General features: G+C 41.2%; 1 protein-coding gene across 1 annotated transcript; it reads right to left on the bottom strand.

Moving 5' to 3' along the window:
- Positions 1 to 1,255: 1,255 nt before the first annotated feature.
- On the bottom strand, positions 1,256 to 11,363 carry LOC102979636 (protein HP-25 homolog 1-like; the record flags this gene model as incomplete). Its single annotated transcript, XM_028490583.2, has 5 exons — positions 1,256 to 2,139; positions 6,934 to 7,014; positions 7,114 to 7,230; positions 9,674 to 9,930; positions 11,216 to 11,363. Coding segments are annotated over 5 exons (630 nt in total), but the record flags the coding sequence as incomplete, so codon positions are not given.
- Positions 11,364 to 14,567: the final 3,204 nt, after the last annotated feature.

Here is a 14,567-nt window from a genome sequence, read left to right as displayed (position 1 = left end):
AATGTGAGAAAATAAATTTTCATTGTGTAAACCACAGTCTGTGGTACTTTGTACTTTGTTATGGCAGCCCTAGCAAACTAAAATGACCCCCATGGGTATCACCTTCCCCCATGTTTGGGGCGAGCAGCAGAGGTATGTAGCAGCAGATGTAGAAGGAGGTACAGAGCCTGGGGAGAGCCTATGAGCCCCTGAGACTCAGAAGCACCCCTCCTGTCTGCCTGCCTGCAACCTGGGGGCCTGGCCGGGTGAGCCAGAGTGCGTGCCAGCACTGATCTTTTCTCAGTGGCCACAGTGGGTGAAGCATGGGTGGGGCGAGGCTTGAGGCAAGGTGCTCTGGACCCACGCCTGTGAGTGACGTGAGAGCCACAGCAGGTCCGTCAGTAGGCAGGCAAAGCATGGGAAGTGAAGACCAAGTTGAAGACCAAGTTCGACAAAGACCAAAACCTCCCCTCTGAGTTGACAAGAGTGCTGTTCAGGCCAGTGATCTTCCTGGAGTGTCATCAGTTACACGGGACAGAAAACCACCACTGAGCCAATGCAAGGAGGTGTGTAGACTGGGTTCTACTGGGGACTTGTAATTTTTCAGGGAATGGGACAATGGGAGAATAAATTCATTTTTACCACTGGATGTCACCCTTGTGCCACCCGGGCTTCCATCTTCACCAAGGCTTGTTCAGCAGAGGGACAAAGAGGATCAGGTCACTGCTTCCCAAAGGCTTATGGAGGTTTGACAGTGGAGGCGGTCGGGGATCCCTTCATCAGCGACCAAGGTTGAGAAGAATTTAAAAGGAAAGTGACACACTACTATATATAAAGTAAACAAGAAGGACTGGCTACCCCGGTGGCACAGTGGTTAAGAATTTGCCTGCTTATGCAGGGGACACAGGTTCAAGCCCTGGTCGAGGAAGATCCCACATGCCGCGGGACAACTAAGTCCATGAGCCACAACTACTGAAGCCTGCATGCCTGGAGTTCGTGCTCTGCAACAAGAGAAGCCACCGCAATGAGAAGCCCGCGCACCCCAACGAAGAGTAGCCCTCGCTCGCCGCAATTAGAGAAAGCCCGCACGCAGCAACGAAGATCCAATGCAGCCAAAAATAAATAAATAAAATAAGTAAATTTATTTTTTAAAAAAACAACAACAAGGACCTATTGTATAGCACAAGGGATTATATTCAATATCTTGTAATAACCTATAATGGAAAACCATCTGAATATATACATATACAAGTATGACTGAATCAGTTTGCTGCACACCTGAAACTAACACAACATTGTAAATCAACTATACTTCAATTTTAAAAAAAAGGAAAGTGATGGAATCCTTGATCGGGATCATACAGCTCTGGATTACTTTACAATAGTGTTTCTCCACTTTGGCCGCATACCAGAAACTTCTGGAAAGCTTTAAAAAACTGATGCATGGGTCCCACCCTCAAGATCTTCTGTGTGAATTGGTTGGGTGTGTGACAGGGGCATTGGGAGTTTTGAAAGCTTCCCAGAACTTTTTTTTTCGGCCTCGCTACGCAGCTTACAAGATCTTAGTTCCCCAACCAGGGATTGAACCCTCACCCTTGGCAGTGAAATCACAGAGTCCTAACCACTGGACCATCAGGGAATTTTCCAGAAATTTTTCCTGTAGAGGCAAGGTTAAGACTGAGAACCGTTGCTGTAGGTTACTACCATGAATCCAGATACCGTGGGTAAAGCACAAGTCCATTGATTGACTCATAGGTGAAATGTACTCTGGGAGCTTTCTTTTTTGAGAGTAATAAAATAAGGTCAGTTGAATTGGTTGGGGGGCAGTTGATCCCACCCCCATCTCATCTTCCTTGGTTGAATTCAACTTGAAAGTTGTCTACGGAGCACCTGTTTTATGTGACACAATGTGAGTCGCATAACACACTATGGCTTTGAAGAGCTCTCGTGAGGGAGGCAAATTACTCTAGATACCATCTGCCACCTGTGTAGTTGTCGGTTCTGGAGGGCGAGGTGGTGGGAGAGAACTGTAGAAAGGCTTTAAAGAGGTGATCAGGAACGTGGTGGTCTTTACAGAGTCTCTTGTTGTTTTTCCAGGAGGATGCTCATAGGCTTCCAATGGCCATTACACCATCACATGGGGAAAGCTCGGAATGCAGGCTACAGAGAATAATGATGTTTCAGCTTTATGACATAGTTACCATGTACTTCTCCTATTAACTGCTAAGGAACCCAAGCAGCTTCAAAGACTTGGATTGATTGATACCTCAAACATACATGCAAGGTGAAAGGAATAGATATAACCTTATTTTCCTGGAGGAAAAAAATAGAGGAGATCTTCTAGCCTATTCTACATGGTCTGTAAAATTTTCATGGATCTCATTTTCTTGGTCTTCCATTTCTTAAAGCTTCACCCTTAATTTCTCCCTTTTCTAGATCACCTGCATCTAAATAGGAATAATAGGATGGTAAATGGACTTGCCTCTGAGACTGAAAGCTAAGGCCCTAAACCTGAGCCCAATGAGCATTAAGCTTCCTACGCTATAGAGGAAAAGCACTGCTTTCCCCTCCAGGCTTATTATGATGAGGACAAGCCTGTCCTGTGACCACCCCCTGTCCATGCCCTCTCCTGTCCGTGTAAGAAAAGTCTAGACATTTGAAAATGATTGGCTCAACTAAGAGGCACTTGTTAGAATATAGAGTCATTGCCTTTAGGGCAGAAAAGCTGTATTTTTTCCTCTTTATGGTACTCACTCCCCACCCAAATCAAACTAGAGGATGCTGAGAAAGGACCACTTGTAGAGGCTGCACATGTCTGAATGATGAAAGCCAGGCATTCTTTGCCTTGTTGGAGATCTCCTGGAGCAGTGGGTTTGCCTAGCTTTCTTTCCTCTGTGTCTGTTTTTTAAACATTTTTTTCAGCTTTATTGAGGTATAGTTGACAAATAGGAATTATATATATTGAAGTTGTGCAAACTGGTATTTTAATATATGTATACATTGTGAAATGATTCCCACAATCAAGCTAATGAACATATCCATCACCTCACATGGTTACCATTTTCTTTGTCTCTCTCTCTCTCTCTCCCTTCCTCTCTGTCTCTCTGTCTCTTTATTTCCTTTATGTATGTAGTGAAAACCCTTAAGATCTACCCTCTTAGCAAATTTCAAGTATACAATACAGTGTTAACTATAGTCACCATGCTGTACATAAAATTCCCAGAACTCCTTCATCCTGAAGAACTGAAACTTTGTACCCTTTGACCAACATCTCCCCATTTCCCTCCCTTGTGTGCATTAGAGTAAAGAAAAAGGAAAGAAATAGAGCCATGGCAGGGCAAACAGAGGAGCTGGTGGTCGAATAGCCTGTATTCTTACAATCTGGTGTAGCAAGAACTATGACTTTTCGGCAGGTCCTGTGGAAATCATGAGTTAGCCAGTGTTGAGTCTGTCTCCTTCCCACCTGCAAGGAAGCTGGCCAGCAGGTGGAGAGTAGCCTAGTAATACAGCTCTCTGGTGTGTATCACCTGGGACAGGAGGGAGGGGACCATTTGGGGAAGGTTGAGTCAAAAGTGTTCTCTCCCCTCAGGGACCTGTGCAGTGAGGAGGCCCCAAGGACCTCTGGAAGCACTGAAATAGACACCCCATTGGGAAGTCCACCACAGCCAGGGAAGAACCGTCAACTCTACTTGCTAAGTAAAAATGTTTTTGCAACTTTCCTCTAATCCGCCTTTTCATATCCTGATCTTGGAGACTCCAAAGCATTAGGAGCAAGGGGGACAAAGCATGAAGGAGAAGCAAAATGGTCCACCCACTTGTATGCAAGTCACGTCTGGGCTGGTGGAGATGGGAAATACTGGAGATAAGAATAAAGTTTCAAACTGGGCTAACTAGGCTGGACATTTTAACATCATCAAGTATCTGGAAAGCTGTGAGATCTGCCCTATATGCCATGAAGGAGCAGGAAAGGAAGCACCAACAGCACTTTTTGGAAGACAGATGGGCAAAAAATAAGATTATTTCATCCTGTAACCCATCAGGTACAGAGAGTTCCATAAAGTATTTATGAGCGTTTTGCACTAGGGACAGAAGCCACGTTACACAAAGAGAATTATTATGGAAAAGAGGGGACGCATTTGCCTGTCCTATGTTTTCAACATAATTTATTTTCGGCCCCAAGCATGCAGGTCTGCACATGTGTCTTTGGGTGGCTAGTAATTTGTTCTAGACCCTCAGTGAGGTCTGATCTGTCCCAAAGGAGCAGGTGGCTGAAAGCCTCAGTCCTATGCAGAATGTCACTGAAAGCATAAACTCCTTTTTTAAAATCTGAATCTGTAGATATTTAAGGTGGTAGGGAAGGGAGAACTTGCACAGGAAACTGAAATTAAAAGTTCTAAAATTAATCAGATTTCAATGAATATTTTCTCCTCTTTTGGAGGCAGTACTAAATCTTTCAGTGACCTTTTGCGTGTGCAGTAGTTTAGAGGTGAAGCTTCCAATTTTCTGCCAGCGCATCCTAACAATCTGGGGTTGGATGCAACAGAAGTAGGTTTTGATGAGGCCGTATTGATGGTGTCGCTCTGGAATCAGCAACAGCAGAAGATCACTTATCAGGCAGTTGGTCAGGGTGGCTCTGGGAGATACTCCTTGATAAGCTTGACCAGAGCCTGTTTCTTTCCAATGAGTTGTATTTTTCTGTTTGTTTGTTTGTTTTTAACATCTTTATTGGAGTATAACTGTTTTACAATGGTGTGTTAGTTTCTGCTTTACAACAAAGTGAATCAGTTATACTCCAATGAGTTTTTGAATTAATATTGCCTGGTAAATCCCCGCTTTGGGAAGCTATATTCTGCTGGCTGCAAAAGGAAATTCTTTAAGGATATACTACTACTGTACATTACCTAGTTTTATTGTCTTTAAAGCACAGACACTTCCTTTTTATTTGTTTATATATTTATTATGTATCCTCTTCCACTGAAATACCGGCTTCAACAGAATAGGCCTTTTACAAATTAGTAAGATATAATTTGTTTATAAAATTAAAAGATCTAAACGTAAAGGCATACATTATATAATAGTGATTATATCTTGGGGAAGAATTATGGGGTGATTTTCACCCTGAATTTCTGTTTTGTTTGAACTTAGGTGTGTAATACTTTTTAAATCAACAAAAACAATAAAGATATTTAAAAATTTAAAAAAGAACGACCTTTCCTATTTTGTTCAATGCTGTGTGTCTAGCATCTAGAACTGTGCCTGGCACGTAACAGTTACTCGTTTTTTTGTTTTTTTTTAAATTGAAATCTTTCTCATAAAGGCTGGAAAGTGATAAGTGCCATCTGAACATTGCCAAGAAGCAAAGGGTTGCAGGTTGACTAATCATGGACAGAAGCTTGGAGCAGGTAGCACTGGAACTAGACCTTAAGTAATGAGGGTCGTCTTGATTGGAAATAATGGGGAAAGTGGCCGGGTTGTGTGCGGGAAGTGCCTCATAGATATCATTGTGACCGTGAGCTACAGAGACTAGTAAAGCTTTTTCTCCCCACCTACTATTTTCTTCATGCTTGTCCACTCATTCATTTTCAATTATTTATTCATTCATTTCACAGATATGCTTTGAGCATTTGCTATATTCCATCCCTCTACTAAAAATGAAGACTGTAAAGATACCAAAGCTTTACAGCCCCCATTCATTTACTTTCAGCCAGTGGAGGGCAGACCAAAAGACTTCCAATGAAACCTAATCGTTTCTGTAATAGAGGTTTGAAAACGTACAGGAATAGGGACATCAACAATGTGCACTGGAGACACAGCTGAGAAGAGGTCACCTTTGCTTCGTAAAGTGGGAAAAGTCTCTTCCCAGAGCTGTGTCTCAAAGGAAGATACTAATTTAACCTTCTCTGAAAAGGGTTCAAGGATATTCCGGCAGGGGAAATAGCATGTTCAAAGGCATGGAGAAGTGAAAGTGTTTAAAGGTTGGAAAGGGAATGACTGGTTCTGGGAGCCCTTGAACTAAGGATGACGCCCAGCATTGCAGAGATTGGTGGGGCTGAGGCTTAAGATGTGCACACAGGCAACTCGTGAAAGTTGTGCCACACCAAGGAGTTTGGGCTTTATCTTCAGGCAACTGAGAGTATTCACCTGGGCAGTGTCACAGTAACATCTGGGTTCTAGAAAGACTGCTCAGGCAGAGTGATCTTGGGATGGATGATGAGTTGGAAAGGGGAAAGTTGGGGCCGAGCTGGTAAGGGGACTGTCAGAATGATCTCAGTGAGAAATGATGAGGGGCTAACCAGGAGCCCAGACTGGAGGTGCTGGCTATGAGACATTTCTGGGGTCACAGCACTTGACCTTGATGATAAGTTGAGTGTTGGGCATTAGGGAAAGTGGAGGATTGAAGATATCTTGATGATTTCTAGCTTAGGAGGCTGATGGGTCCATTAATTGAGACATTTCCAAGCAAGAAATCTTACATTTCAGTGAAATGCAAAGTTAGAACCTTCTCGAATGGTTTTAGTGATCTTCTGAATTGCAGCCCCTTAACCCCTGTGTAAGCCATTATGTGGCTCTTTTGTCCTTCTAAGGACAAGAGAAAGGAAAGGAAATAAGGAAATACTAAGGAATACTAAATAAGGAAATACTAAATACTAAATAATACTAAACAAGGAAATACTAATACTTCTAAGGAAATACTAAGGATAATGATTATTATTATATTAATTTTAGTATTACACAAATAGCTCTTTCTCTGGCAGGGAAATTAGTTACTTTCCTAGAATTCACTATCACTTTCTGTTAGCTTTCAGCTCTTCCAGCCTCAGGATTTCGGTATTTCTTCCCTCTCTCCCAATGACATTGATTTTTCTCCCCTAAGGGCTTTTAATATGATTCCTCAAAAAACAATATGTGTATCTTTTCCCATTTGTTCATTTATTTTTAAATTCAACCACGTACCTTACAATATGCAAATCCCCTGCTAAACCGTGGGGACATACAGAATAATAAGATTGTCCGTCGCGCTCCAGGACCTAGGGTCTACGTGCAAAACAAATATATAAACATTGAGACACATATTTAAGTGGTATAGGGGAGAGGGCATGAAGTGGGCAGAAAGAAATACATAGTTGATTTTACCGGGGAAGGGCAGGAGGTGGTGATCAGGCAGGGCTTCATAGGGAAGGTGACGGATGCTTCAGCTGAACCTCCTGGGAAGAGTGGGCATCGGCAAGCAGAGTGGGTGGGGAAAGCATCCTGGGAAAAGGAAGCAGCATAGACAAAGTCTTAGAAATCCAAAATGCTTGAGATGCTGGGGGAAATAGTGGGCAGGTCTGTGTGGGTCTCACCTTAGCATACATTTCATCACCTCTGCTTGCCTTTTCAACTTCATCTCACGCAACTCTCCCCTCGCTATGAACAGCCTCTTCATACACCAGTTAAAAGCATGGAAGCTGTGGAAGCCTTCCTAACCAGAGCCAAATAATAGAGATATTGTTGGCACACCTGGGAATTGATTGAACAAGGGAGAGATGAGGAGTGCAAGGATCGTTGCTCAACAATTCCCCTTTGGAACACTGGGTGGCGCTGTCCACCCACTAAGGAGGAAAGACTCATTTTGAAGCCATTTTCAGCAATCATTTCCTTAGGAGTTAAGACTCTAATCATCCCACCTGAGGAATATATAAGGCAGCTGGGCAACCTGCTCTGAAATGGGACAAATAAAAATATCTGACTTTGGGGAAGAGAAAGAGTGAACCTGTCTTTTCAAATTGATTTTGAAGTGCAAGCAGAATTGAGACCCCTGATACCAGCCCTGGTTGATTTACAACATGTTTTGCTAGGGTCAGGCACACACACACACACATATTACATAGTATAACATTCTGTTGAGAAGTATGTCAATAAATAGCCTTGGCCACCCTGGAAGCACCAAAGAAAGTGTTCCAATAGAAGGACACTAACTCACATAAATATACAAAATTACAGGGAATTTCAGAAAGAAAGAGGAAACAGTCAGTTCACCTGGCTGGTGAAACAACATTATAGTCTAGAGCTTAGCTAGGAGAATTTCCATTCCAACGCTGTAGCTATCAGAGAACTCATGTTTCTCCAATTAGCAAACTCAGTTCTGCTGAGCCAGCTCCTTGCCAAAGTGGAAGGGGAAACAGGCTCCTGGACCGTGTACTAGGACAGCCAAGAGATGAAACATTCTTTCCTAAATACACTACCTAGATCTCCTATAATCTTATAATCCATCTTTACTTCATATGGTTTAAGGATGTGGCAACGTACCCATGGTCACATTACTTGTTTTGTTGTTGTTTTTTGCGGTACGCGGGGCCTCTCACTGTTGTGGCCTCTCCCCTTGCGGAGCGCAGGCTCCGGACGCGCAGGCTCATTGGCCATGGCTCACGGGCCCAGCCGCTCCGCGGCATGTGGGATCTTCCCGGACCGGGGCACGAACCCGTGTCCCCCGCATCGGCAGGTGGACTCTCAACCACTGCGCCACCAGGGAAGCCCCCGTCTTTTCCCTTTTAAATACGACTCCTGCAAGTACCATGCACTTACATCTCACCAGAAAGGATGGTGTTTTTTATGGCCACCCTGAATGTAATAGAAGCTGGTCAAATTACATTTTTTAACCGGGTTCATTGAGGCAATACAAATGAATTTAGCTAGAATAGAAATTGGTAGAAGAAGGGATATTGGGTAAGTAGCAGCCTGAAGTAAATTAATAATTAATCTGAAAACTCTGAAGCCACAGAAATTTCCTCACCTCTATCACCCATCCAGTTATGCTTTAGGAGACTCATGTGATGAGGGGTATCTTCATTTGGTCTTTTAAGCAAACTTGACATCTCTGCCAGAGGTATTTACTTCTATATTTATAGCCTTAATTCTCAGAATAGATTTGAGAGTTGGAGCAAGGTTTTTGTCCTCTGGGGGTGAGGGGGCGGGGCAGGCTTCAAAAAGGAGCTGAATGGGGGTTTTCCTGGTATATTTAACAACAACATGGCTGGGCAGCTTCCTACCTCACTCTTTTTTCCCCCACATTTTTAAAAAGATTTTTTATTTGATGTGGACTATTTTTTTAAAGTCTTTATTGAATTTGTCCCAATATTGCTTGTTTTATGTTTTCGTTTTGGCCAGGAGGCTTGTGGGAACTTAGCTCCCCTACCAGGGATCGAACCCACACCCCCTGCATTGGAAGGTGAAGTCTTAACCACTGGACTGCCAGGGATGTCCCTCCCCACATTTTTGCCGCCTAGGAACTTGAATTTTGGGAATCACAAATAAGAAATTATTGACAAATTGATGAACCATGAGTCTTGGTTTCAGCGATTGGTAATACATTCATTTTGTTCAACTTGGTCATTACTGATTTTGTGAGCTCTTCATCCTAGAGGAACCATTTGGGATGAGAGGAGTAGGAGGCTTCTTTTCTTAAATTCAGTGTTACATGAGGGAGAGAACCATGCAGTTACCCCTAGCTGCCCTAATTTCCATGGAGCAAAAACCCATAAAACACAGTGTGAGTAGTTCCTTTTTCAGATTCTTCTTTGTCCAGCTTAGACTCCAGCCAGACCCTGTCCCCTTTCTCCAGCTGCAAGATGGAACTTCCTGAAGCTTGCTCACGGCTGTCCTTGGCCTCTGCTCATTTGTACCAGATCTGGATGCCATTCCGCGTGAGACTCACCTTGACAGCATTCTGAAACAATGCAATGTCAAAGCCAAAGTGGTACACGCCAGGGACGCCGCAGGCGAACACTGCAGTGGCCAGGTCAAAGTGGCCCTGACGATTGTACAGAACTTCCTGGAAGACAATGGGCTGGGAGGGTCCTGGGAGAGGCCCACTCAGCTTGACGGAAAAGGCAGATTGAGGTAGACATGGGCATTTCTCAACTGCTCCAGGCACCTCAGGTATACCTCTTGGTCCTGTTACACCTGGGGGTCCTAGATCCCAAAATAAACAGAAAAAAGAATGATAGAATTTAAGGTTTTGTATTTTTTTTTGTATTTTTTTTATTTTTTTAACATCTTTATTGGAGTATAACTGTTTTACAATAGTGTGTTAGTTTCTCCTTTACAACAAAGTGAATCAGTTATAAGGTTTTGTATTTTTCAAAGTATTAATACAAGAATTGCTTCTTCCTTCCTACCCTTCTTCTCACTGGCCAGAGCCTAGCTCAAGCATCACTGCTTCCAGAAGGCTCTCTTGTCTCCTCCAGATTTGGAAAAGTTCTATCTCCTTGTACCACATCTGGTATTAATTGTTACCATAGGTATAAAGAATTACCACAAAGAATTGTAATCCCTCCCTTAAGTGACTGTCTCCTTATCCATACTGGGAACGAGGCATCTTACTTAATTTTCTTTCTAAATGTCATACTCAGTATCAGTTGTAAAATTAGCACTCAAAATATGTTCAATAAGTGAATAATTGAATGAATTAGTATATGAATTATATATTAGTATATATATCTTTACTATAAGGCTGAGTATTAAGGATCACTATTGGAAGTTACCCAGACAAATCCAGGGATCATACTGTTGCCAGAACCAAATGGGAATTTTGAACAGTGGTATCCAATTGTGCCTGTTTATTAGAACCAGTTGTGGAACACCATCCCACCCCTGTTCCCCAGTTACTCAGGGCCAGTCTACACTGTGGGCCTTTAGGGGAATCTCTGAGGATGAAGACTAGGAACCTACATGTTTAACAAGTCTCTGAGTGGTTCTGATGCTCTGCCAGATTTCAAAACCATTGCTTTAGAGGTTCAGTACGAGTATTCAAAGCTGATGGGATCTCTGTGGGAGCTTAGCTCAGCATACCTCTCAGCAGATGACAAGAGAACAGGAAGTCAATGTATCTGCTGCCCACATGACTCTGGTATCACTGTATGAACCTCGGCTTACGCCCACACTGTATGACACCAATATGAGTGCTCTACACTAGTCTAGAGATGGAGTTGTCTCAATTTGGACTGTACATCCAGTGTGTCTAAAGAGGTGTTTTAGCACACAGATTTCTTGGTGGTTGGAAGCCGTCTTAGTAGATGAATCCTATGACTCTTAAGAGTTCAGAAAAAGAGACCATGGTCATTTGTTACCAAGAAATGACTTACCTCAATGATCAATATTCTCATCAGATCACCTGGAAGATTTCACTGAATCTATGAACATTGCAGTCAAAGAGAAACTATGAGAGGCTAAGAGAGCAATTGCATTTTTTTCCCACCTGCTAAACCAAGTAGCCCTGGAGGACCCCTGGGTCCTGGAGGTCCTCGGGGTCCACAAGGTTCACATAGCTGAGAATCTGCTGAAGATTTGACATCGGCCACAAGTAACAGGACAAATAAAGCTAAAATCCGGAAACCTGAAGCAGAAGAAAAATGAATGAAGTTTCAAATAGTTTGGGAGATGGATCAGCCTCTCTTCAAGAGATTGTGCTATAAATTTGGTCAATTAGGGTTCACAGTTTCAAGAAACTGATGTTATTTTGGTCTTTAGTTCCATGAAATGCTACATGTATCAATGCTGTGACTCATACAGACAAGATTAGGAGGCACTTTGAATTGAGATGCTTTCATGTCAGACACAGCAAAATCCAAGAAAATCAGCTAACTCATCCTATTTGAAACCAATGCTGCTTTTTCAATCTCATGCAAATCCCAGAGTTCCTCTCTCATGGACTCAGAGCCTCCTGCCATCTGTTTAGCAGTGATCTTTAAATAATTGGTGTGATTAATCTTCTTATGATGATGAATAAGCATCCGATTTGCCTATGTGTTATTTTATATTGTCTTATTGCTTTATCTCTTGGTTGGGCTTGGAACATAGAAGATATATGACGAATCGTTCTTTGATGGTAAATGAATCGACAAAAGCCAGATACTGAATTAGCCAACTATTACTTCCCACTACGCTAAAACTTTTACTTAGTGCAGTAGCCTTCATTCCACTTTGAAGTATCAAGCCAATAAGATCAATATGCTTGCATTATACTAGCTTCTGTTAATGCACTTGTTATATTTTCTCCTTTATGACACATTGAATCTTCTACTTGCCCTCAGTAATCAACTTTTATGGGTTACAAATGTATGCAACAACTACAGAAATTTGTGTCAAGAAACACAATCAACTTTAACATGATTAATACGCTCTTGAAAGTAGAGTGCTTCTAACTGTTAAGTTATCAGTCAGTAACCATAACTTTTAGAATATCCTTTCTAATTCAAGTAAGATATTCATCACTTTTTGGCCTTAATTTCTGATTCAAAAGATGCTCTTCCAATGCTGAAGTTAACTTATGAAAGGAAGTATGCTAATTTATGGGCATATTTTTAAAGTCAAAGGATGTGGATTCAAATCCTAGCATTGTTACCTCCATTCTGGGCGACGTTAGGGCAGTCACCTAACTTCTCTCCCAGCCACATCTATAGAAGGATGCTGGGAGCATCTGCTTGCCTTGTTTAATAGTTTTAAAGTTTCAAGAAGATATGTGTATATTCTTTGTCTGGAGTCTAGTGGGTACTTTATATATCTTTATATATTTATCTTTAAAATTATTCCTTATTACTTTTATTCTTCTTGCTCTCTTACAGGGAGAGTGCTAGTCTGATTTTAAAACCAGAGAGAATGTTAATTCAAAGAGTTTTGACATCTATTACATGAAAACTAAGGATATATCTCAAAACAATTTAAAAACAGCTGTGAGGATATGTTGAACATTTTGGCACATTCCATTGCTTCACATTTCCCAAACTCCTCCATGAAATAGTGAGGGGCTTGGTATCACATGCAATCATGTAGAGAAGGAGAAACTGAGGCCTAGAAAAGGTGATGGCTGTACTTTCTCCAGGCTCTTAGGTTTTGAGGATGGAACCAGGATTGAAATGCACATCTCCAGACTCTTGGGTGATTTGTTCTTTCACACAAATATGGTGCTGGATTGTCTATGTCTTGGTGGATATAAGTGGGCAACAACTTTTTTTTACAGTCAGTGACTCCCCCATTCCATTCCTACTGATCCCAAAATAGATACCCACACATACTCACACATACATACAAACACACAAAGGCCACACAGAGAAATTAAAATCATACATTCAGTTGATTTTGCTGAGCTAAACTAGCATTATTCTAAAAATATAATGCTAGGACAATAAACTGACTGTAAAAGGAAATCTTTCATTGAATTTATTGTGATGAGGAAAGTTGATGAGGACTTTGTGGCTTAACTTACTTGGTGCCCATAAATGAAAATCCAGGAAAATGATTTCCTCTTGCCTTAAGTTCAAGACCCTCAAGAAAGAAGTAGGCATGACCTTCACAAACTATATTAATATAATTTGCGTAAGTGACTACGTTTTGTTCCGTATTTCTTCATCATAAAGCTTGGATACAAATTTTCATGTAAATTTCAAAAACTGTTTTGATACCTACACCTTATGTCCTTCAGTCCTCATTTTAGTCTACTTGTTTTGGGCTTTGCTATAAGTTTTTTTTAAAAAAATCTATACTCCTGTATTTGTTTATATTGTCCTATGATAATATGTGAATTCGGGTAAACTCCCACAAATATTTTGTGGAATCAGAGGAAGTTTGAGAGACAGAGATAAAAGAGTTGTGTGCAGGGGGAGGCAAACAACTAAAATGCTTTAAAAACATTGATTGGATATTTCAAACATTAATAATTAATAATAGATACTATCAAAAACATACTTTATATCATATCAGTTGATATTGTTGAAGGTAGGGAAGTAAACTCAGTTGGAAGATAATGAACAAGGATATCAAGAAGGACAAGAGTCAAGAGAGATCTGGAAAGGGACAGAAAACAGCCTCAATGGGAATAAATAGTAAACACAGGGATAGTCACAGTGAAACACAATTGGGGATAAAATCAAGACAAAGAAAAATAGAAATGGAGACAGATACCAAGAATGGTAAAGAGACAAAGAAAATTTTAACATGTAGAGCAATGTATTATACTACTGGTTTGATTATGAACATTATTGTTTTAAATTTTAAAACATAATTGAAAAATATAATGGATTTTCTCACTCTCCATTGTTTTGTTTATTTATGTCATAATGACCTTGATTTAATTTGAATGGTTTGACATTAATTTCATATTAAAATCAAAGGTCTTGACCCCCACCCCCCCGGCATCGGCTTCTACCCCTTCTACTCCCTTTTATTTGCAATATCTAACCGGCAAGTTTGAAAAAGTGTCTTTATTTTTGTCCAGCATTATAGGCAATTGCCTTCTAGGGTTGTTTTAATTTTAAAAAAATAATAGAAATCACATGCAGGCAGAACAAAGTGCTTTAGAAAGTGCTCTCTACCAATGCAGATGGATTACATTCATTATGATAGACATTAATAAGAAAACTTAGATGCAATGCTCATGCAGCGAGCTCTTCCCCTTTGCCCAGGCATTGAAGCTCTTTTGTTGACCACCTCCTCACCTGTCCTATAACTAGCTGTCTGCTTGTTTTTGAAACTTTATGGTAGATGGTTTAATAAATTGGTTTTTCTCAATAGTTGCTTTTCTGGTCTCCTGAGGCTGAAGTCAAGGTTAATTT

The sequence above is a fragment of the Physeter macrocephalus genome, chromosome 6, assembly GCF_002837175.3.
Source record: "Physeter macrocephalus isolate SW-GA chromosome 6, ASM283717v5, whole genome shotgun sequence".
Taxonomy (NCBI): domain Eukaryota; kingdom Metazoa; phylum Chordata; class Mammalia; order Artiodactyla; family Physeteridae; genus Physeter; species Physeter macrocephalus.
This window is presented reverse-complemented; position numbering and strand designations above follow the sequence as displayed.